This window comes from Lethenteron reissneri, chromosome 51 (genome assembly GCF_015708825.2).
Source record: "Lethenteron reissneri isolate LAM-NWPU_2019-01 chromosome 51, ASM1570882v1, whole genome shotgun sequence".
Taxonomy (NCBI): Eukaryota; Metazoa; Chordata; class Hyperoartia; order Petromyzontiformes; family Petromyzontidae; genus Lethenteron; species Lethenteron reissneri.
Genome location: NC_083829.1, coordinates 7906166 through 7931802, shown reverse-complemented (window position 1 = coordinate 7931802; position 25637 = coordinate 7906166). Strand labels below are relative to the sequence as shown.

Below are 25637 nucleotides of genomic sequence, written 5' to 3'. Positions count from 1 at the left end.
ATCAGTGAAGGTGACCTCGCCGTGGTCTATCTACTGCTGGATGAGCGCCCCCCCCCCACCCCTCGTAGACTCCATCGCTGCTACCGCCCGTCTCACTTCGACTGCATCGCACGTGCCGATTGCATCGCTCTCCCATCTCCTGTGGACGCTCTCGCGACAAACCAGGGACTCGATCACCCGCTGTCGTCTCTTCTCTCCACTGCGTGCAGTTTTCAAAGCGTGCATCTCTCCATGCGAACTTTTTCAGATTTCCATTCGTTTTTAAATCCTTTATATTAAGTTCACTTGCTTGCGTGCTTAGGACCGTGCAAATCTTTCGTTCGTTTTTTAACCCACTTCCCGTGATCCAATCGAGCTGACATTTTGCACACAGACTCGTTGTGCGTGACAATTAATGTTCGTGAAATTTTTTTTTCCAAAATTTTACACTTTTTAGGACAAAAATATATTTAATTACCAATTGCTTAATGCTGGCAGACAATCATATGACCCATAGGTGGCAGCCATCTCAAGCCAGAGGACGAGAGGACTCTAGCCGCCACGCATATAAAGGATTTATAGTGAAAAACTTAGTTTTTACGGGTTATACTTGTTTTGTTCTCACGGTCCGAGCCACCGGTGAAGAGTCCTCGTTTGCTGTGGCAGGGGGGGGGGGCAGTGTTGAACTTCTTTCGCACCGTACGTGTGCCAAATCACCCACCTGCCAGCTAATTCTAGATTTGAAGCTTTCGCGACTGCAATAATTCACACTCTTAAGTTTTTTCGTTAAAGGCACGTAGGTAAAAATAAAAGTCATACTAATGAATAATAAAAATAATATAAATAATAATAGAAATAAAATAATAAATCACGACCTTTCGGAGGCAACACAAGTCTCCGTCATCAGGTAGGACCGTCACAGCCAGATTTACTCACTTGATACATTAAATCTGGCTGTGACGGTCCCACCTGATGACGGAGACTTGTGCTGCCTCCAAAACGTCGTGATTTATTATTTTATTTCTATTATTATTTATTTGTATAAATGTTAAATATTTATTTATTTTTACCTACGTTACTTTACCGAAAAAACCTAAGAGTACCCCTGCCAGCTCATGCGACAAAAATGCATTCGTCAATAACGTGGCCCAAAGAGGAAAATATATAATAGGCAACGTTTCGGGAAATGAGCCTTCATAGCACAAAGGGGCCAGGGAGATAAGCGGCATTGCCTCATCAGCCACAATCTCTTGCAAAGCAACCGCTGTTCGCCACGAAGTGGCAGTGGCGTCACCACTTTCCTTGCGCCAGGCTAGGTGCACTTGTGAGGCCACGTGAAGTGTAGAAGGCCCGCTGGCAGGTCACGAGACAGATGGGTTGACCGGCAGAGGCATCATCACCTGTGCTCTCGCTCGTTGTTGTGAGCGTCGCTCCTCTGTCCCCCATTGCTGCCGGCGGCCTCAAACTCTCACCCACTCACTCACAAAGACAAAGATCCCCCGTATAGCCTGTACAGACTGTTGGGGCAAGTGCTGTTAGCGAGTAGTACCTATAAAGGCCGGCACGGCACACGAGGGGGTGGGTGGCCAACACCACGCCCGGCCGCCTTCATCTCCCTAGTGGCTATGTTTACACACCGCACCAGAAACTCATTTGAGGCTGAGTCGACCTAGGGGAGGCCCAGAACCGGTTCAGATAATCGTCACCGGTGTTGGCGTGAGCGGGAATCGAACTCGGGACAACGGGGTTCGTAGCGCAGCGCGCTAACCGCTGCACCACCGCTCCCCTTACTCACACCCACTCACTCACACCTCATCACGCAGGGCCACACCAGGAGGTGGTACATTAGCATCGACGTGAGACCAGACCCCCAGGTTACGTAAAACTCTTTTTTTTCATTTCAGGAGAAAAAAAAACCCCACAGTGGCGTGCATTTACATCGTTCTCCACGACACGAGTGCGCGGGGAGGAGGAAGGCAGAGGGGGTCCTGGGAGCCACGGGGGCCGAGTTGGATACCAGGACCAGGGCAAGGTCATCGGTTATGACCATTGCACACATTTTGTAAACAAGAACCCACACGCAGCAACAATAAAAATAACCATCAGAAAATCGTCATCACCATGACCACCATTGTCATCATCATCAGCAGCAGCATCATCACCCAAGCATGCGCTGTCTCAGCGCCGCATTCCGAGTCACAAACTCGGCTCAGGCTTGAGCCGCTGAGTTGCTTCAAAAGATGCAGCAGCAAGCGGGCTCATCCGTGGCTCGGCTGCGTTCATGTAAACATTGAGCGCAGCTTAAACCACTTGAGCCAGAGCCGTGACTAAGAATGCGGGCCCAAGCGTAGTGTGTACAGCTTTCAACGCAATGGAACAGGCCACCTCAGCATGGCCTTGTTACGTACTCAGATTTGGAATTTGGGCCATTCCTACGGCGCAAAGCCGTCACGGAGATGCAGCGTCTCACAGACGGGCATTGTGCCAGGAAGAGGCGATGTTGCCACGTGGTTTAACCCAACAAAGCTAATTCTAGGGCAATGTTTTAATTGATGGGTCATGCAAACCAGCAGTGGATTGAGAGCATGGATGATGATGATCGTAAAAGGGCGGTGTGACACGGCCGAGCAGAGATTTGCGGTTCGAGTAGCCGCGGCCGCCCTGGTTAATACTGCGGCGAATCAACCAAAAATACTCCGTGCCGTTTGCTCTCCAGTGAACGTTGATGCTGCGACTCGTTTAAAAATAGTAGCAGGCCATGCGTGCAAGCGTTGCGGTCCACGCGATTGCCAAACATGAAAAAATTCCGTCAATTTTACTCAATTGGGAAGATAAAACATTGCACCCACCGCACAACTTAGCAGGACCCTCCTGAAAACAATCTAAAGTCTCAACGAGGCTCTCCTGGGTCAATGAAGGTTGACCGTAATTAGCAACGATTGGGCCAAATGACGCTCTTCGATGACTGTTTAATGTGGTCTCAATTCTTAAGTCATCTTTTACGGCTGCATCTGTTACCTGCTTTTCTGTCTTTCCCTACTCCTTATGGATGTCTATGTGAATATATTGCTATGTGAATGTATCGGTCACAAAGGACATCTTATTTGTCTCTCTGTGAATCTATATATTGACCTCTATGCGAGTATCGGTCTATTCAGGTTTTGTCTCTATGAATCTATTGCCGTGTGACTAGCTATCAGTCTCTACGGTAATCTATTGTCTGTGAATCAATGGGTCTCTGAAGTTTATGGGTCTCTCTCCATCATGTTCCTTCCATCAGCTCCATTGCGACAATGGGGCCAGCAACACCACTCTGTTCAGTCTCGATCACCTTCCTCGAGATGATATAGCCCTGGCATAACAAAGGCTCAGTTCCAGCAGCCGCACTAATCATCGCACAACTCATCCCCCCCTCAACCAGTATATATACAAGGTCGGGTCTCTTGGGACTTCTCTTGATACAGCAATCGTGCTGTGACGGTTCCACTTGAAGACGGAAGCTTGTGTTGCCTCCGAAAAGTCGTGATTTTTTTTTCTATTTTATTATTATTTATGTGTATTATTTTTTTTCCTACGTGACTTTACCGAAAAAACCTCAGAGTATGAATCCGGTTCCGTCTTTCCCCTCCTGTATCATTTCCACATTTTCGTCAAATCTCCCGGGCCCAGGATCCGCCTGCCTTCATTCATTCTCGCCACGTGTCCAGAGCCTCCCTCGCCTTTTTTACGCGACTGCTTAACAAGTCGGACGCTGCTGATGAGAGACCCAGAAGGCGAATCGCCAATGCAATTCTACCATTTTCAAGAGGGGGGGGGGGGGGTTATGTCGGTACAGTGCACGTGATCAATACAAAATTAACCCGTAAAAACAAAGTTTTTCACTCTAAATCCTTTATATGCGTGGCGGCTAGAGTCCTCTCGTCCTCTGGCTTGAGATGGCTGCCACCTATGGGTCAATGATTGCATGGCACCATTAAGCAATTGGTAATTAAATATAATATTTTTGTCCTAAAAACTGTAATATTTTGGAACAAAAATTTTTCACGAACATTGTCTCGCACAACGAGTCTGTGTGCAAAGTATCAGCTCGATTGGATCACGGGAAGTGGGTTAAAAAACGACTGAAAGATTTGCACGGTCGTAAGCAAGCAAGCCGCCTTTGTCTCCCCGAGTGCCCGATGTTCTTACACACCGCACCAGGTAACACCTGCCGCTTAAGGTTTGTGGGGAGTGGCGGGGCGCAGTGATGAATTCAGTCGTTTCGAGTTAATTCACAGACTCAAACTAAGCGAAGCCAAGCACCCGGTTCAGGTATTCGGCACCGACGATGACGGCCGTGGCGAGGAATCGAGTAGAGGACACGGGGTTTGCGGTGCAGTGCGCTAACTGCTGCACCACTGCACCCAACAGAAGCAACACATACTCAGGTTTTTTTCGGTAAAATCACGGAGGGAAAAAATAAGTAAATAGAAATAATAGAAATAAAATAAATATTTGTATTTCTATTAATTTATTATTAAAATATTTCATTTCTTTTATTATTTACTTATTTTTTACCTACGTGACTTAACTTTGTTTTACCTAGTTTTCTTTCATATTCTTGGTTCTTTCGGTAAAGTCACGTAGAAGGGAAATAATAAAATATCATAAAATTCTCACGTTTCGGCCACAACGCAAGCGCTGTTTTTATTATTTTATTATTTCCCTTCTACGTGACTTTACCGAAAGAACCAATAATATGAATCCTTGCAGTCACGAAAGCTTCAAAACTAGAAGCAACACGCACACACAGACACGCGAGACACAAACCAGACTTAGCTCTTGCCAAGCATTAGGGCCGATGGCACACGTTTTCACAATGGGATGTGAATCTCAAGGGGTTGTATCCTGATCAGATGTATATTTTATTTTACAGATGGGTGAAGGTGCAGCCCTGCATTGGCTGGTTCTCGCTACTGCTGGTGGATGGCGCTCTCAAGAGTGTTTTTGGCCTACTCCTCCACGATGGTCACACTTTGCCCCACCCCACGTGGCCTACCGATCGACTTCTGTGAACCAATTAACGCTGATGGGTGACCAGCAGCGGTGTTGGTGGATTGAAAAAAACTCGCTCCATTATTTCACCTGCCACGCCAGGAGATTGAACCAGCGACCTCTGGATTGCATTTCTCGTATCATTTACAGAGTGAACGTGCCATTTACAAACGCCCAATTTCAGTTCCCCAAAATAACGCACCCTCTCAATGTTTGTACCTGGGCGTGCGACTGATTCTGGTTAAATACAGACTAATTATAATAATGAGGCTTCAATTGGCTGATGAGTGTCGGCAAAGTCGAAACTCAGCCCGGGATTATCTGACGTCTGCACAGCATTGTGTTTTTGCGAGGCCTCAGCTCAATGACGAGACCCAGATAGTTGCCTCCTCCACCACCAAACGCCACGAGGAACGACGGACGTGGAAGACTGTCCACGGCTCGACGGGTCGAACACCTCGACACTCGCATTGATACCATTGGAACCTCATTTGCCAGTAAAAAAAAATGATAATTGTTTTTTTACCCTTCTATCTGGTAACAAAACTGACACCTTTTTTTTTACAAGGAGTCATGTTTGCATAGACCACAATACCTGCAGCCATAAAGCATGTTTTTTGTTTGCATTATGGCTGCTGCAGGTATTGTGGTATATGCAAACATGACTCCTTGTAAAAAAAGTGTCAGTTTTGTTGCCAGATAGAAGGCTAAAAAAACAATTATCACTCGCATTGATTTCCACAAAGCCCGCGGGGGGGGGGCCCAGCACTCCAACGTTGCGGCTCGGGTCGCACCGTGTCGTCCGTCGCAATCTCCGATGTTTCGCTCGAGGCGTTTGGGAGCTTCCGTAGAAACTTCGGAAGCTCTGAGCGCACGGAGCAAATCGTCGGACATCGTTGAAGGACAACACGCGGTACGACCCGAACGCACGTCAGAGAACTACACAGCACAACCGCAACAGCAGAAGTCTGCGGTAGCGATAGGAGGCAGCGTTAGAGATAGCGGACAGGGTTAGAGATTTGAGTCAGGGTTGGAGATAGAAGGCAGTGATAGGGATAGAAGAGTGTTCGAGATAAGATTCGTTAGCGATACGAGCCAGTGTTAGAAATAGATCGGAGGCAGCGTTAGACAATCGAATTGGAACTCCATTTCAATTGGAACTCAGTGCAGGTCTTAAAGAAGATCCCGGCACGCGGGAGCAGAACGTCAGACAGCATGCCAAGCAACACGTAGCAGCACAACCTAAAAACACATGGGGGAGAGCAACACAGCAGCACAACAGCGAGAACTCAGGCAGTAGTAAAACCCCCATGCCTATGCGACGTGCATTCCTATATACAGGTCACCATCATCACGATAAAAACAGCCATAATACAGGCCCCGTGTGTTCTTGGCGCACATCAAGAGAACGCATGGATGTATGCCGCGGCTCATCTCACCCTGCCGGTTCCCGAGCCAGCAGTGATTCATTCCACATGAGTATGGCAGGGCCCAGTCTATTCTGATAGATTCCGAGCGAATCGACAAAAAACGGCGACAATAACAGTCGACCTTCTGGTACAGCCCTGCGACAGCCCTGCGACAGCCTCACCCGGTGCCGAGAATTTCTCTGGTCCTCTTTTGGAGACGACGACGACAAGGATGGCAGCGGCGACGACGACGATGGAGAAATGATACGGACGCTGCAGGTGGCGATGATCATTTTGTTGGTAAGAATGCCGATGATGACGACGATGAAGTTAACGACGCCGATCTTCTTCGCGTGGCTAATGTTGGTGTGGCGCAGCAACTCTAATTTTACATTGGAGGCGGTTGAGCCAGATAATTGTCAATGGCTTAGCCCGACAACATTTGCAGGAGCTTATCCATATTTACACCCCCAATGATGTCCCTGAGATCTTCATCGCCTTCTTCTAAGGACTGCGAGGTCAAGGCTCTGTTCCTGGGGTGGCCAGGCTTTTTGCCAGTGCAGCTCCCAGACTGTGGGGCAACGCTTTGCCTTCGGTAATAAGACAATCAAGAATTAAGAGTTGTTAGAGCGGTTTAAATGTCTTGAAAACTCGCCTCTTTAAATTGGCCTTAATTCCCCGCCAAGTTCTGGATGTTTTCCCTGGTTCTATTTATTTCCTGCTTTTCATACATGGTGCGTTGGGATTAATGCGCCTCAAAATGTAATTATTATTAAGAGTGTTGCTTATAGATTTGAAGTTTTCGTGACTGCAAGGATTCATACTCTTTGGTTTTTTCTACCTACGTGACTTTACCGAAAAAACCAAAGAGAGTAGGTAGAGTGTTGCTGATGATGCTCGATGATAATACCAATTGTGAAATGATGCTGCCGATGGCGATGCTGCAGATGGTGATGACGCTGCCATATACGAACGTTACTTGCATTGTGCCGACTACAATATTGACCAGCAGTGCATCACATTAATTATGAGCTCAAGAATTAAAAGCCAGGTTGAAAAGATAACATTGTAAACGCTTTCCGAAACGTATTTTAATTTTTAAATCCTTTATATTAAGTTCGCTTACGTGCTTGCTTGCTTACGACCGTGCAAACCTTTCGGTCGTTTTTTAACCCACTTCCCGTGATCCAATCGAGCTGACATTTTGCACACAGACTCGTTGTGCGAGACAATTAATGTTCGTGAAAAAAAAATCCAAAATTTTACACTGTTTAGGGAAAACAAATTAAATATTTAATTACCAATTGTTTAATACTGGCAGACAATCATCTGACCCATAGGTGGCAGCCATCTCAAGCCAGAGGACGAGAGGACTCTAGCCGCCACGCATATAAAGGATTTAGAGTGAAAAACTTTGTTTTTACGGGTTATACTTATTATCTACACGCAGTTTGCTGGTAAGTTAATTCCAAGCCTTGGGGCCCAGGGTACGAAAAGGCGCGCTCCCCAAATGCGTTTTGTACACGTGGGCCGTTGTAGTCAGAGCTGTATGCAGAGTCAAGACCAGCCCCGTGATGAGGTTTTCTATGGGTGTGTTGGAGTTTTGGAAAAGGCTGGAAATGTGTTTATCTAAGCCGTGTGCATAAGTAGGCAAGAGTTTATAAACTATCCGGATGTGCACTGGGAGCCAGAGCAACTCTTGAAGCGCTGGTGTGACTTGGGGTCATGGAAGGTGAGAAATCCCATAAGCAGCCTGGCTGTAAGGGAGCGATTGTAGATTTGGGAAAACCAGCGAGCGCAGAGTTGCAGATGTCTAAACGACTGAGAATAAAAGCGGATACCAGCTTACCCACGGTGCCACGGATTATGATGGCAGTTGCTAGATGACGCCAATGATGATGGTGCTACCGATGATGCCGATAACTGCTATATGGTGACGATGGTGTCAATCCTGAGCCTCCCCAACAAGGATTGGAACCTAAGGCTTCAGGCTCCCAGGCCATCACCGCGTTGCTGCCACACGCACACTCGTGTGGGTGGGTATGTACTATTGACGCGCACACCTTGTGTCTGTATGTATATATGTACACGCGCACATCACACAGCCATTAAATAATGAGTTCGTTAATTATAATCGCAGCTCAATTAAATCAAAACCATGCAACACGACACTGACCCTAAGCTGCACTACTCCTCCTCCTCTTCCTCCTGCTCTTCTCTTACCAATTTTTCCACTGGCACATCCGAGCCGAGCCAGCACGGGTCCCTCGCAGCACCGGTGGTTTTTCCACCGGCTATTTGCAGAGCCGAGCCGGAACCAAAGCATGCTACGACGGGCTCACAACAACTTAGATGCGATGCGCCCATAACAGGACAAATGGCTTGGGAGCGACATCCGAATCTGGCTAGGGGCAAAGTAGGGCCGTGACATCGTTTGGTAGAACTCAAAAGACGTGTCGCCTCATCATCTGCACGGGGCTCTCGGCTCCTGCAGTGGAAAAACAACGCTGGCGCCTCCTGAGCCGCACGCTGGGCCAGCTTGGCCCTGCCCTGGTGCGGCTCGGTTGTGCAGTGGAAAAGGCATGCTGGAGACGGTGGAGCAGTGGGAAGGAGCGTCCGGGAAGTGTGAGGGAAGCACAGGAAGCGTTAGGAAGCATGGCGGTCTCTGTGGCGGGGGTCTCTGCCACCCCCCCCCAGCCCTCCACTTCTCCCATGGCTGCCCCCCCCCCCCCCCCCACACTCTTCGATCGCCTGTTTTGGTTTTAAAATCAAATCTACATGCGTAGTCACAATTCACCCTCTCCCTCCCTTCCCGAAAAGTGCAAAAGAAATTTTAAAAAGTCTAAACCATCACTTTAACGACGACGACAACGCTCCTCGACTGCCAAATTACTCCGCTCACCACTCGCCCCACTATTGAGTAAAGCTGGTTCCACACCCGAGCGATCGGCTATGCAACCAAACTGCTCTGGAAATGACACAGATCGATCAGCGTCCGAAGCCGCTTTGTCCACGTCTGGGTGAGAAGTTGCGCGACGAGGACTTTCAACGGCTTCAGACAATCAGGATCCTAATGGCCGATTGACCAATCGCTGCTCGCGAATGTGTGGCACAAGGCTAAACGCGTCGCTACATACTGGATTCGGTCTTTACTGCGAAAAACAGAGTTGCAGAGATGTCCACACGTCAGCGGTTCCGTTGCACACCAGGACCCAACCGAGTTGCAGCAACTCATCGCTCACGTGTGGAGCTGGCTTAACGCACACACAACAACACTCCCCCCCCCCACCATCCTACACCCCACGGTAGCGCCCCCTATGCTCACCGGGCGGGTGAGCGAGTGGGCGAGTTCACGGGTCCACCACCCCGTGACTCGCCCACCCACTTCCTGCCCAGCTCCCTCCATCCCGGCGAGTGGACACTTGAGTGGGGTGAGCGGGTGAATGAGCGGGCGAGCGAATAGACAAAATCATGTGTCACACAGCCTGCCATTGCGTGTCTCCCCTCCTCACCTCACTGTACACCCGTCTCCTCGCCTCCTCACCCAGTGAGTAGGTGAGCAAATGGGTGAGTGGGAATGTTCACGGGTCACTGCAGACTGGTTTGTGTGCGTCCCATCTCATCCCCTCCACCCCGCCCTCCCACTTTCCTGGCTCGCTCGCTCGCCAGGAAAGTGGGCGAGCGGGCGAGCAAGCGAGCGAGCGAGCGGGAGAGTTCACGTGTCGCGCAGGCGATCGATGAGCTGCCAGCTGAGTCCGAGCTGCAGCAGGTGGCGTGGGGAGGCGTGGGCGAGGCAGGGAGCACTGGCGAGCAGCCGCTCCCAGCAGAGCTCCAGCAGGCTGGGCGCCGTGAGCCAGGCGCGGTACAGCGATGGCGTACGCCGGTTCTCCTGGATGCTCACCACACCGCCGTGCACGTACATGCAGCCAGCCTGCACGCGTGCGCACACGCGCGTGCACGGGGGACGCGTGGATATGAGACACAAATGCACAAAGATAAATATCTCCTTCCAATCTTGATTTGAAGCTTTCGTGACTGCAGGAATCCATACTCTTTGGTTCTTTCAGTAAAGTCACGTGGGTATAAAATGAAATAAAATAGATCACGACGTTTCGGGCGCAACACAAGCGTCCATCATCAGGTGGGAAAGCATGGCCTGCTACTGATGCAGACTGTTTCTACTCGCACTTCTGATTTAGATGCTTCGTGGGGCCAGCATAGCACGGTTTGGTTCCACCAGTTCAGTTGGGCTCAGTAAAATGAACCTTATGGCGGTACCCCGGGGTGCCGTAGTACCCCGGCTCTCGCGCAATGTCCGTGATGCAGTAATTTTTAGTCTGTTGATGGTCGCCGATGCGGCAATCGACTCATCTCGACGAGCTGTACACACGATGCTCCATTACGGTGCGTACCGCGAGTGTTCAGGGTTTCAGCGCAATCATCCTCGCTGTGTTTCGAAATCGCGGAGTTGCACCGATTTCGGATTGATTGGTACCCCAGTCGCGGACTTAAGTACTCCCCTGTAAAAATCGTGTCCCAGAAATAAAATATTTTATTGTCTCGGCCATTTTGTATTATTTGGTACCCCGGGGTACCGCCATAAGGATCAAATGCCAGTGTTGTTTTATCGATTTATTTTTGCCTCTGGTCAAAACCATTGGGCAATGCAACCCGGTTACCACGGCTCCAACTAAACACGAACAAAATAATCCAAGATCCACCCGTGCCGTGCTGGCTTCATCCCGACCTCGTCCTGGCCCCGTGCTGGCACGGTTCGGATGTGCGAGTGGAAAACGAGTCAAATAATATTTTGCGTAGCCCTTAACAGAATGTTTGGGAAGTCGCTGTTAGCGAGCACCCATTTACACGTACAGACACACGTTGAGACATACAGAGTTAGGTACCACGTTGCTTTTAGTTCACAGCAAGGAAAGGGATGGTCAGTATTGGTTATGTTAGTGTTATATTTATGGTTAGGGTTAGGATAGGATTAACAGTGAGGTTATGTTTGAGCTATGTTAGAGGTAAGAGTTAGGTTAGAATTTGGTTATGGTTAACAGTTAGGTTAAAGTTACGCTAGGGTAAGTTTATGATTAAGAATAAGGTGAGGATTAGTTTATGGTTGAGTGTTAGCTTTTGGTTAGTGTAGGATTAAGAGTTATGTGAGGATTAGATTAGAGTTAAGAATTAGGTTAGGGTTAAATTAGGGTTAGGTTATGGTTAAGGTTCAGTGCCACGTGGCGTTTGGTCCACGGCAATGTGACGGACGGGCGGGGAGTTTACCGGCGTGACAGCAGCACAGTGGAAGTACGCCGGCTCAGGCATCTCCGCGGGCAGCTTCGTCCACTGGAAGGACCCCAGATTCAGCCGCCACAGGTCACCAAAGATTCTCTCTCCATCATAGCCTCCACAGATGAACACGTCTGGGACAAAGACAAAGATCCCACTTATAGCCTACGCAGACTGCTGGGGCAAGTGCTGTTCGTGAGTAGTGTCTGGCGCACAAAGACACACGTACGTACGCTCAGGCAGACAGCCACACGGACAGACAGCCAGAGACATACGGATAGACACACATGAGGATACACTCACAGAAACAGACGTACAGGCAGGTGTTAATTTCTCGCCGAATATTCTCCGGGTCGCTGGTAGACCAGTGTAGGTGATCATTACCACGAGACGGCAGAGTGGCCATGCACTCGTGCACAACACATGCACTACTGGAGGAAGGCCTCCCCACACGGTGATTATATGGCCATACTTCACCAGGCTAGTCAGTGCGGCTTGGTGAAGGTGTGCCATGCCGGCTTTAATTGGTGCTTGCTAACAACACAAGCTCCATCAGCCTGTTAAAGGCTATAGGGGGGATCTTAGTCTTAGTTTGCAGTTGGTGTTGGTGGCAATGCGGTGGTGACACCTCGGTACAACGGTGGCCGTACCTTTGCCGATCTGCACGCAACTGTGGCATCGCCTGGCAGCCGGGAATCCTGGTGGCACACGGACACGACGTCACAAACTCACGTCATCACCTCACCTCAAACTAACGTTGCCACAAACCAAACTGAAGGTGTGCTACGGAGAAGTGAGCTCACCGATCTTATCATGAGGCTTGGTCATGATCTCCTCCCACATGTTGTTTTCCAGATTGTAGGCGTTGATCTGCAGACATGGACACACACGTGCAGATAAAACAAAGACAAGACCTCCCATATAGATTTAACCACTGTTGGGGCAAGCACCACGCCCGAATGATGATGTTTACACACCGCACCAGGTACCAATTTAAGGCCGAATTGAACCTCATGGCGGTACCCTGGGGTACCACAGTACCTCGGCTCTCGCATAATGTCCGTGATGCAGTCATTTTTAGTCTGTTGATGGTCGGCGATGCGGCCATCGACTCATCTCGACGAGCTGTACTCACGATGCACCACTACGGTGCGTACGAGCGTTCAGGGTTTCAGCGCAATCGTCCTCGCTGCGTTTCGACATAGCGGAGTAGCACTGATGTCGGATTGATTGGTACCCCAGTCACGGACCTTAGTACACCCCTGGAAAAAATAGTGTCCCAGAATTAAAATATTTAATTGTCTCGGCCATTTGGTACTATTTGTTACCCCGGGGTACTGCCATAAGGATCAATTGATCTTAGGGGAGGCCCAGGACCGGTTCAAATATTTACCACTAATGTTGCCTATCAGAGGGCAGAAAACTCGGGTCACCGGGTTCGAAGTGCAGTGCGCCAACTACTACGCCACCGCTCCCCAAGCAGACACATGGGCACACATTTATTATAAAACACACGTACCCAGTGGGGACAGTGGGGGGGTGGAGGATGATGAGGTGGCGGTGAGAGGGCGGTGGTGGTGAGGAGGTGACGAGGCGGAGGAAGAGGAGGTGGCGTTCTCACCTTGTCGAGGGGGTAGGCCATCCACGAGGTGCCCCCCCCCAGTACGTAGATCCTCAGTGTCGTCATGCGCAATCTCGTGCCGGTACCTGCAGCACAGCGCGAGCGACACAAACGAGGGCAACACAAAATCAGCAACACAACACGAGCAGCACAACGTGAGCAACACAAAATCTGCAACACAACACGAGCAACACAACGTGAGCAACACAACGTGAGCAACACAACACGAGCAACACAACGTGAGCAACACAAAATCAGCAACACAACACGAGCAACACAACGTGAGCAACACAACACGAGCAACACAACGTGAGCAACACAAAATCTGCAACACAACACGAGCAACACAACGTGAGCAACACAACGTGAACAACACGACGCGAGCAACACAACACGAGCAACACAACGTGAGCAACACAAAATAAGTAACACAACACGAGCAACACAACGTGAGCAACACGACGCGAGCAACACAACACGAGCAACACAACGTGAGCAACACAAAATCAGCAACACAACACGAGCAACACAACGTGAGCAACACGACGTGAGCAACACAACACGAGCAACACAACGTGAGCAACACGACGCGAGCAACACAACACGAGCAACACGACGTGAGCAACACAACACGAGCAACACAAAATCTGCAACACAACGTGAGCAACACAACGTGAGCAACACAACGTGAGCAACACAACGTGAGCAACACGACGTGAGCAACACAAAATCAGCAACACAACACGAGCAACACAACGTGAGCAACACAAAATCTGCAACACAACGTGAGCAACACAACGTGAGCAACACAACGTGAGCAACACAACGTGAGCAACACAACGTGAGCAACACAACGTGAGCAACACGACGTGAGCAACACAAAATCTGCAACACCACACGAGCAACACAACGTGAGCAACACAACGTGAGCAACACAACGTGAGCAACACGACGTGAGCAACACAAAATCTGCAACACAACACGAGCAACACAACGTGAGCAACACAACACGAGCAACACAACGTGAGCAACACGACGTGAGCAACACAACGTGAGCAACACAACGTGAGCAACACAACACGAGCAACACAACGTGAGCAACACAACACGAGCAACACAACGTGAGCAACACAACGTGAGCAACACAACACGAGCAACACAACGTGAGCAACACAACACGAGCAACACAACGTGAGCAACACAACACGAGCAACACAACGTGAGCAACACAACACGAGCAACACAACGTGAGCAACACAACGTGAGCAACACAACACGAGCAACACAACACGAGCAGCACAACGTGAGCAACACAACGTGAGCAACACAACACGAGCAACACAACGTGAGCAACACAACACGAGCAACACAACGTGAGCAACACAAAATCAGCAACACAACACGAGCAACACAACGTGAGCAACACAACACGAGCAACACAACGTGAGCAACACAAAATCTGCAACACAACACGAGCAACACAACGTGAGCAACACAACACGAGCAACACAACGTGAGCAACACAACACGAGCAACACAACGTGAGCAACACCACACGAGCAACACAACACGGGCACTAGAAATACAATAAAAGCAACAATGCTAGGAACACATCATAGGCAACACAACGCTACTGGCTCTAACCCCCAACACTAACCACACACCACAATCCCCACTTCTTTGCCAGGCATCTCGTCTCAGCCATGACACGGCTCACCATCCAAAGCCAAAGATTCCCTGTATAGCCTAAAGTGCTGTTAGCGAGCAACTATGAACGTCAGCACGGCACATGAGGGGGTTGGGTGACCAGCACCATACCCGGCCGCCTTTGTCTCCCAAGTGTAAATGATTACACAACAAAGCAGGTACTCATTTGAGGCCGAGTCGACCTTTGGGAGGCCGAGGAGCAGTTCAGATAATCGTCACTGGTGTTGGCCGTGAGCGGGATTCGTACTCGGGTCGCCAGATCCGTAGCGCAGCGCGCTTACCGCTACAGTACCGCGACAGTACCGCTCCCCACTCACCCACATACCACGCTCGCCACGCTCACCCCTCTACTTTCCCACACAGCCCAGCCCCCCCCTTACCGCCAGACCCCCACGCCTGACCATCGCCACCGGCGGCGCTCACCTCTCGCCGGGCATCTCGTCTCGACCATTGCAGGGCTCCAGCTTGACCCACTCGTGCGTGCCGAGGTCGAGGCGGTGCAGGTCGGTGTTGTACACGTAGCCCGTGGTGCCGCCGAACACGTACAGGGCGCCGTGGATGATGGCCATGGCCTGCCCGTAGATCTTGCTGGGCTTGCGCCCGCGGCTCGGCAGCCGCGTCCAGCAGCGCGAGCGCAGGTTGCACACGTTCACGTCGTTGCCGCTGCTCTCGCCAAACGGCACGCCCGTGCCGCCGAACGTCAGCAGGCTGCTGCCATGCAGGACGACTGCACACGTCGACGCAGAAAAATTAACCCGTAAAAACAAAGTTTTTCACTATAAATCCTTTATATGCGTGGCATCGGGGCGGCTAGAGTCCTCTCGTCCTCTGGCTTGAGATGGCTGCCACCTATGGGTCAGATGATTGTGTGCCAGCATTAACCAATTGGTAAATAAATATTGAAAAAAATTTCCTTAAACAATGTAAAATTTTGGAAATTTTTTTTCACGAAAATTCATTGTCACGCACAACGAGTCTGTGCAAAATGTCAGCTCGATTGGATCACGGGAAGTGGGTTAAAAAACGACCGAAAGATTTTCACGGTCCTAAGCAAGCAAGCGAACTTAATATAAAGGATTTAAAAAGACAGAACATCCCCAATTGCCCCCCGTCGTACAGCGTTGGCAGACTTTTAGGGCAAATTCTGTTTTTTAGCGACCGTCACCGATGGAGGCCGGCACAGCACACGAGTCTTTGTCTCCCGAGTGGCGACGTTTACACACCGCCGTACCAGGTACTCATTTGAGGCCGAGTCGACATAGGGGATTCCCATGACCGGTTCAGATAATCCTCACTCACACACACCAGGCATCAGCAGGCTATTGCCATGTAGGACCATTACACGCGCACACACAAAATACACGTAGCCCCCCGCAGGCCGGCCGCCTAACCCAAGGCGGCAGTGGTAGCCGTCAACACTCCCTGCCACTCGCCCGCCCGCCCGCCCGCCCCCCTGCCCCCCCTCCCCTGCTCTCGCTCCTCACTCACCGGACATGGAGGCGAGCTCCTTGGGGGTGTAGCCGTCGGTGGGCACGCGGTGCCACGTGCCCGTCGCCAGGTGGTAGCGCCACAGCTCACGGAACAGGGGATACTCCGCGTTTCCAGGCCCACCCGACTCATCAAAGTCCGGGTTGTAGCCCCCGAACACGTAGAGGTTCGCGCTGTCTGCGATGCAGCGGTGACCGCTCCTAGCGGGGGGCTCGGGTTCACCTGGGGGGTGGGGGAGGGGGCGGTGGACGAAAGGGGGGCGGTTTTGGGGTTCACAGCGGATGAAGAGTTGGGGGTGAAGAGTGGGGTTAGAATGAAACGTGGAGTCAGAATTGTGACGAGGGCTTAAGCGAGAGGTCAGGTTAGAGGTGAGGTGAGGAATTTGGACAGCTTCGGTGTGTTAAGGTGAGAAGTGGGGCTATGTATGGAGGGTTGGGTGACGAGTGGGGTCGTGGTGAAGAGTGGGGTCGTGGTGAGGAGTGGGGTCATAGTGAAGAGTGGGGTCGTGGTGAGGAGTGGGGTTATGGTGAAGTGGGGTCATGGTAAGGAGTAGGATCATAGTGAGGAGTGGGGTCGTGGTGAGGAGTGGGGTCGTGGTGAAGAGTGGGGTCGTGGTGAAGAGTGGGGTTGCGGTGAGGAGTGGGGTCATGGTGAAGAGTGGGGTCGTGGTGAGGAGTGGGGTTATGGTGAAGTGGGGTCATGGTAAGGAGTAGGATCATAGTGAGGAGTGGGGTCGTGGTGAGGAGTGGGGTCGTGGTGAAGAGTGGGGTCGTGGTGAAGAGTGGGGTCGTGGTGAGGAGTGGGGTTATGGTGAAGTGGGGTCATGGTAAGGAGTAGGATCATAGTGAGGAGTGGGGTCGTGGTGAGGAGTGGGGTCAAAGTGAAGAGTGGGGTCGTGGTGAAGAGTGGGGTTGCGGTGAGGAGTGGGGTCATGGTAAAGAGTAGGGTTGTGGTGAGGAGTGGGGTTATGGTGAAGTGGGGTCATGGTAAGGAGTAGGATCATAGTGAGGAGTGGGGTCATAGTGAGGAGTGGGGTCGTGGTGAGGAGTGGGGTCGTGGTGAAGAGTGGGGTCGTGGTAAGGAGTAGGGTCGTAATAAGGAGTGGGGTTTTGGTGAAGAGTGGGGTTATGGAGTTTGCAGGAATTGTGTTTTAATGTTTGTATGAAAATTTACACTAGGTTTGCAATTGTGTTTAGAGGCAGATCTTCATCATTTTATTAACATTATTTTTAGACTTGTTTACCCTCGCATAACGATAATGAAATTCATGTTATGGGTTAGGTTAGGTATTTGGCTTAGGGCTTAGGATTAAGGGTACGTTCATGAGTTGAGTTTATGGGGTACACTAATGCTTGGCCTATATCTTAAGCTATGAGCTGTGTCTGGGCTGTGTCCAAGTTATATGCTGCATCAGGGCTTTAGGCTATGTCCAGCTATGGGCTGTGTCAGAGCTGCGTGCATCTCTCTACACCAGATGGATCTGCACAGGGAGCAGCAGGAAATATTGGAGGCAGTTTCACTCACAGACGGAAAACGAGCAACAAGCAACGCCTCTCCGCACCATTGCACCACCACCTCCCTGGCCGCGACTCCAACGCCAGTTAACCGAACCGCCAAAGGACACGGCAAACAAACGCGGAGGTGTTTTGCCGGACCAATCGGCCGCTGATCACATGGGCCATCAAAGACCGCCACCCAAGGAGGAGTGGCGTTGCCGCTGTTTTCAAGCGGGCGGCTGGCTCAACTAACCGTGTTGCTGGCGATTGTGGCGATGGCCGTAGCGTTGATGGTTCGTTCGCCGCTTGTTGGAGAGATTCGCGATTCAAATCCAGTGGGCGAACCTGATTAATGCTGTTATTTTTATGATCATTCCACATGGTATAGGTGAGAGACGGGTACAGCAAGGCCTTTATGTACAGTCCTTATGTCAATCCACTGCTGAATGAAGTTCCGTTTGCAAAGTCTCAGAAAAATGGTCAAAGAAGACGACCGCCAATATGGTTGGAACCAAACAGTGCAAGAAGGATAGAGCATCCACTACTTCTTTTACACTGCACAACCGAGCCACGTTGGCCGTGCCGAACCGGCCCGGCGTGGCTCAGAAGGCGCAAGGTTGTTTTTCCACAGCAGTAACCGAGTTGAGGTGCCAATGTCACACGTAATGAACGAGTGGGAAAACACGCGGTGACGTCGTCCTCAGTGGACTGACATCCCACCAATTCAATGCGTCAATAACACCCCACCCCTGGCCCTGCTTGGCCCCGAGCCAGATTCAGACATCTTCTTGTGAGGCCAGTGTAGCATGGTTTGGTCCTGGCTCGGCTCGGCAAACAGCTAGTGGAAAACCACCCCTACCACGAGGGACCCGTTCTGGCTTGGCTCAGATGTGCCAATCGAGAAGGGGTATATAAGGCTTCAGCCGGGTCCACACCCGAGCGATCAGTTGTGCAGCAATGATGTCTCTACACCTGCCCTTGTGCTGGTTTGTTCCAAACCCCTCGCCCACATTTGCCACAACCAATCACAGTTCGCAAACGTGCAGCACGTTGCTACAAATCGCCGAGCTAAAAAGCAGAGTCTAGCTCGACTGGGAGCAACCGATTATGGGAATTGTTGTAGAGACATCCACACAAGCAATTCAGTGGCACAACCGATCGCCGGAGGTGTGGAGCCGGCTTTAAGTGGGAGGAACTCCAGGTGATGAGTGGAGGCACTCGTGGGTTGTCCGACGTTTCAGTGACACGGGCCGGGGCTACGTAGGTAAGAGAAGCGGCGAGCGGAAGAGACCAGGCGAGCACCAGGCCTCTTGCTCACCACCGCTCACCATCGCTCACCACCGCTCATCGTCAGCAAGGCTCACCTTGATACAAAAACCTGTTAGGGACATGCAGACTGGGGTCGCGCTCCTTAGCAGCCCCGATTCCCATAATCTTCTCGCAGCCTGCCGTGATATAACGCAACGCGGGCGATGGCTTTAGTGGCGGTTGGGTGGCGGCGGTGGCGACACGCTCGCGGTGAAAGCGCGGTTAAAGCTGTGGCGCCAGAGGCGGTGGGTAAACCGCGGCGGTGCTCGGGATAAACAACCGCCGTCGCCCCTGCCACTAGCAGGAGCGACGGCGGTTGCAGATAGCATTGGAAATATATAACAGGTGACATTTCAGGCAATGGCACTTGTTCGCGAGCTATAAAGAAGGGGCACTGCTCAAAATGTCGCCTATCCTATAGCAACGTGGCCCATATTTCTTCAATTGGTTTGGATGTTAAAAGCTCTTCTTGCTTTACCGGTAACCGCACACAATAAGCACGTCCAGAGCAATAAACAAAATTATTATTATTTAACTCTTCAACCGAGTAGCGCAAGAAGTTGCCGCAGTGGAGTAATGGCAAGCATTGCAGAGGTCGGCATTTGGATTCCATCTCCTGGTGAGGCAGTTTAAAAAATGTCGTACATGTCTTAAATCAGTGCTTCCGTTATTAAAATGACACTGGAAAGGGTTACTGGTCGTTTACTTTCGGAACCGGTGACCGATTCTGAAAATGGTTACCGGTTATCGTTTAGCAGCCCTAATATATACGATAGCTGACATGAAGAATTATCCAAGACGTCACCTCTCATACAATTTATCCTTTGGCCAGTGTTTTATGATTGACAGATGCAATGAGTTTTTGTTTTTTGCATTTGTGCACTCCTGCCAACTGTGTTATCACCAAATATGTTTTTATTTTTCAGATGTATTTGGGTCGTTCAATAATTTACCATCCCAAGGTAAAACAGTCAAGGTGGTGCAGCCCTGAAATTACCTGCCTACTCAGCCCACGAGCCCCTCCCGAGGATATGCTTGGCCTACTCTTCCACATCTTTGAAGACCCACCCTTTACCCCACCACACGAGCCCTGCCGATGGACTTACCGTAGTGCAACCTTTTACACTGCTGTTTGGTGGACAGAGGTAGGGGCGAGAGGGCATTACGAAACTTGCAGCATAGTACACTATGAGACCTCCTTTACCAGTGGCAAAATATAGTAATAGGTTTTTACCCTTTCATCTGGTACAAAAACTGACACCTTTATACAAGGGATCATGTTTGCAATAACCACAACACAAGCAGTCAAAATGCAAACAAAAAGAAACAACTCTGATAATGATATGCACTGTCCTTGAAGTTGATTGGTCCACATCCGAGACAGCTTTTCTTAGAGCCTAGTCTCCATTGGTGTTGGACCCCTTTTTCATCTGGTCAAACACCAATGGAGACTAGGCTCCAAGAAAAGCTGTCTCGGGTGTGGACCAATCAACTTCAAGGACAGTGCATATCATTATCATTATCAGAGTTGTTTCTTTTTGTTTGCATTTTTGACTGCTTGTGTTGCGGTTATTGCAAACATGATCCCTTGTAAAAAGGTGTCAGTTTTTGTACCAGATGAAAGTGCAAAAAGCTATTAATATTGCAGCATAGTTTAACTGCCGCACCAGGAGATTGAATTAAACCGGTGACCTCTGATTTGCAAGTCCACCGAGCAAACCTTGACACCGCGTCACATTCCCAGTTTTTTTCCATTACCTAATTTTGGCACCGACTAAAATGTATTTTCACGTTGCAAAATGAAACATTACCTTCTTGAAATCGTGAGTACGGTAAATTAGCTAAAAATGTATATTAACATAAATTAGAAATGCTATGCAATAGTTTATGCCAACTCATGGGGTTATGCGTTACACTCAAAGTGCAACAAAAACGTGTTCAAAACGTACAAATACTTTGGTCTTAAAACCCCGAAAAAAATTCTCAATGAGAACGTTTACATATTTCTAATTCTTCCAAACATCATTATTATTTAAATTCCAATTGGAAGCTAAACCACACACCAGATTCGCAGTACACATGACCGAACGTGCCCTCATGGGCCGCCAAGGATCACGTGACGGCCACTGAACCACCGAGCGTGTAATCAGACTCGGTGTGCAGCGCAATTGCCGAGTCGAATTATTATTATTATGCGTAAAACGTTATTTTCATAAGCAACTCGTATATAGGTTTTTTTAAATAATACAACACCCAGAACGCAGAGCAACAATCCGCTAAAATGTTACCAGGGTCGACAATATTTCACCCCCCTAGATTTGAAGTTTTCGTGACTGCAAGGGTCCATACTCTTTGGTTTTTTTGGTAAAGTCACGTAGGTGAAAAAAAATAATTAAATCACGACGTTTCGGAGGCAACACAAGCTTCCGTCTTTAGGTGGCACCGTCGCAGGAGAATTACTGTATCACGTGATCCTCCACCTGAAGACGGAAGCTTGTGTTGCCTCCGAAACGTCGTGATTTAATTTATTTAAATTTTATTTTTTACCCAATGAGCGCCACAAAGATGCTACTTGCAGTGACGTATAAACATCGTCCGCGGGACCCTTTCAAATGTGTTGGGGCCTCTTGTGGCCACCGCGGGCCGTATGCACTGCAGCGTTGGGCTCTCTGTGTGTGGAGGGATAATGAACGCTGATGGTTCCCTCTTGAGTAACCTGGCTGGTTTAACTAGGGCTTGATTTCCCAATCAATATTTTCTGGGTCGCTGGGAGACTGGAGGAGGAGGTGGCACGCGACTAATGCTGTAAGAAGAACCACAGCCACAGCAAGAGGTATGGACACTGGATGTATAATGGATATGCCAGGGGAGGAAATATATTCTGAGTTGCCAAACCTGGCAGACCCAGCTGAAATGAGGCCTTGGAAATAATTGTCGTTTGCGGGAGGCCTTCATCAAGAGTGGACTGTTCATGGCTGATGATGATAATGGAGATAACCCCTATGACAACTATATCCCTAAACGTTATCGTTAACTGTAGCCCTGATGTCACGAGTACTATCACTCGCTAGCAAGTATCGATGACTAGGAACATATTCTGAACTCAGGAAATTGGTATGATCTTCTTTCACGTTCAGTTCATGTTTCCGTTTTAATGTCACCCAAAAATAATTGAACTGGTAATGTATAACGCAAACAACACCGACCCACAGTCTCAACGCCGAACCACACACAGCCTCAACACCTGTCACGTTATGGTGTTCACCCACCCAAGCAACCTTTACAGGCTCAAACATTCTTAAATCCTGGGAGATTCAATGAATCAGTCACGGGCCAAAGAAAATTAATGTGACGTTACCGTCAACATGGAGCACGTGAAGGTCACTAAAAGTCAGTTGCCATGAATATCTTCAGTGTCATTTCCCTTCATTCCCTCTGAGTTTCAAATGTAAGCGAAGAGGGGTACATTTAAATCAATGTTATGCAAATTGACCCTCTTTTTCACAACACGTTTAAAAGGCAAAACAACGCAGTCTAGGAGTGTAGTAGGGTGGCCAACTTTTCCACTAATGTTTTGACCAAACCGGATATATTTATCCGTTAGCCTTGGTCTATTATCAACACTGCAGTATTGTGTTAAGGTCAACACAATGCCACATCAGATCTCGGCGCAAATTAATTCCTGCCAGCCGAACACTGATGCCAATTCTCGGAATGTCCCGTGCCAAACACCAACTCGTGGCAACGCGAGTGTGTAACCATGAGTAGGAATACCTCAAGACCCCAAAAACCACCCCCCCTCGGGAACCCCCGAAACCCGAGTAACCTGAGTCATCAAGACCCCGTGAAATATCTGCCACCTCAAAACACCACAAACTCTACGATTCCGGAAAACAGATATCCCAAGACCCCGGGAACACCGACACAGTAATCCCAGTGATATGATGACCCCAGAAACCCACAGATTACCAGGACCCCTGAAACGAACCTACTTTAGCAGGTAAGGCACACTGAGATACAGAGCTCGTTTTCATAAGCGACCGGGTCTCAAATGATAGCCTTATCAAGTTGAAATGTATAGCAGCCAAAAATGTTAAGAGGGGGGAGAACTGGAGGACGCGGAGAATAATCCACGCGACCACGGGGAGAACACACCGACTCCAATTATACAGCAGCAGGCGAGGTAGTTAACATCTCCTAGCCACAATCAGAGACCCTGGGGATCTAAAGATGCGAGAGTTCCCAAAGCACCGCAGATACTCCGTGCTCGCAGACCCCAATGACCGCATGAATCCCATGGTTCCAAGCAACCACGGAACCCCTATGGACCTCAAAATCCCATAACCTCCCCAAATAATCCAAGAACTAAAGACCCTGAATACCCGGAGCCGCCAACAAGGACCATAAACCATGAGCTTTTCACGGTTTGCAAAGCCCTCAACGTAGCCAAGGGTCACATTGGACCCACGAAAACCGCCCCAGTGGTCCACCCACCCACCCCGGTCCCGTGGAAATCTCCCCACAAGTGCTCCACCCACCCACCCCCACAGTGGTCACCTGAAAACCCCCCACAGTGGTCCACCCACCCACCCACCCACGCCTCACTCGCTCGTTCGCTCGCTCCCCGCAACCACCTCGGGCCCTCTCGCCCAGGCCTTACGCACCTGCCGCGCCGAAAGGCCCCCACCCGGGCAGCCGCACGAAGCCGCTGATCGGCGGCGCCTCGGCCATGTCGGCGCGGGGGATCTCGGCGATTTCAATGTCTCGCGGGGGTGGTGGTGGTGGTGGGGGGGTTGTTGTTGGTGGTGGTGTGTGGGGGGGTAGTCTAAGGAAGGGGGGTGGGGGGCCGCCGATAGTGAGGACCCCCGAAATGTCGTGGTGCCTCCTGCCCCGCGCACAATGGCCAGGCCGGGGCGGTTGGGCGAGGGGGAGGGAGGAGGTGGGGGGGCGGGGGCGAGGGGTGAGGAGCCAACAGTGACGTACGCGTTTCAACGTCATTAAAAACACGCGACGCCGATGTTTAGTCGTGCGCCATCTTGCTAAGGGGAGACCCGCGCCACGTGGGGTCACGAGAGTCTACGCCGGGGTCCGACGCGCGTGGCGATGACGTCGCGTGAGACGTCGCCGCCGTCGCTGTTTTGTTCGCTTTCCCGAGCCAAGATGGCCGCCGCGGAGTCATCAGTTTGCAGGGGGGGAGGGGGTGGAGCACGTGACCGGCCCGACAGTCTTGATGACGAGACATGAAACAAAGACAAAGACCCCCTCCCCACCCGTGTAGCCTGTGACAGACTGTAGGGGCAAGTGCTGTTAGCGAGCACCTATTAAGGCCGCCACGGCACGCGAGAGGGTGGATGGTCAACACCACACCCGGCCGTATTTGTCTCCCCCAGTTGCGATGTTTACACATCGCACCAGGTGCTTATTTGAGGCCGAGTCGACCTAGGGGGGAGGCCCGGGACCGATTCGGATAACACTGGTCAACACACTTTTTGTGGCATAAGGTATTCCAACGGTTTTAATGTAATTTTGGGGTGTTGATTCCAAATCTGACATCAGTTTTTGTCTATCACATCAGGTTTTTTAGATATCAAATATTGCATTTTCAATAAAAACTGCAGAAGAAAAATATTAAATAAATGTGGATATCTAGATAAAATGATATTATAAACACACTATACCAAAAATACAGCACCATATTTTAACACTAAAGCAGGCGCTGACTCGCAACAACTTGCAATCATAAGTGACAAGAGTTAATTTCGGGTAAAATCAATGAAAATGGGGTATGCCGATAGCATAAAAATGAGATGTGATAGAGCAAATCTGAGATCAGATTTGGAATCTGCACCCTGAAATTAGTCTGCAAAAGTCCAGGCCAGAATTTTGTTTTTGTTGACCAGTGTAATCGTCACCGGTGCTGATGGTCTTGTGCCGGTTTGCACGAGGTCGTGGGTTCGATCCTGAGACCCTGACGCCTGCATTATCTGGAGTTCGTGTGTTCTCACCGTGGTCGCGTGGCATTTTCTCCCGAGTCCTCCGGGTTTCCACTCCACATTTAGAAGCATGCGTTTGGATTTGGCAATCGCTATAAATTCCCACTTAATAAATCATTTCGATGAACTTATGTGTTGCCACGTCGCCTCTGAACAAGAGCTAGATTAGCTCAGTAGGCTTGACCTGTTAAGTAAACGTTTAGCTTACACAATAGGGCCCTGATGAAAAATATAGTTTGAAAATGTTTCCTAATGAAGGCTTTTATTTGGCATTAATAGTTACCTAATAGTATCAAACACATTCCTGCGGAGG

The 25637-nt window shown here is 50.0% G+C and overlaps 1 protein-coding gene across 1 annotated transcript; it reads right to left on the bottom strand.

Moving 5' to 3' along the window:
• Window positions 1–1854: 1854 nt before the first annotated feature.
• Window positions 1855–24161, bottom strand: LOC133355457 (kelch domain-containing protein 10-like). Its single transcript, XM_061572766.1, is given in 10 exon segments — window positions 1855–10353; window positions 11706–11845; window positions 12362–12409; window positions 12515–12581; window positions 13333–13386; window positions 13388–13418; window positions 15463–15766; window positions 16528–16749; window positions 19388–19468; window positions 23996–24161. Coding segments are annotated over 10 exon segments (1230 nt in total). The 5' UTR covers window positions 24063–24161; the 3' UTR covers window positions 1855–10137.
• Window positions 24162–25637: the final 1476 nt, after the last annotated feature.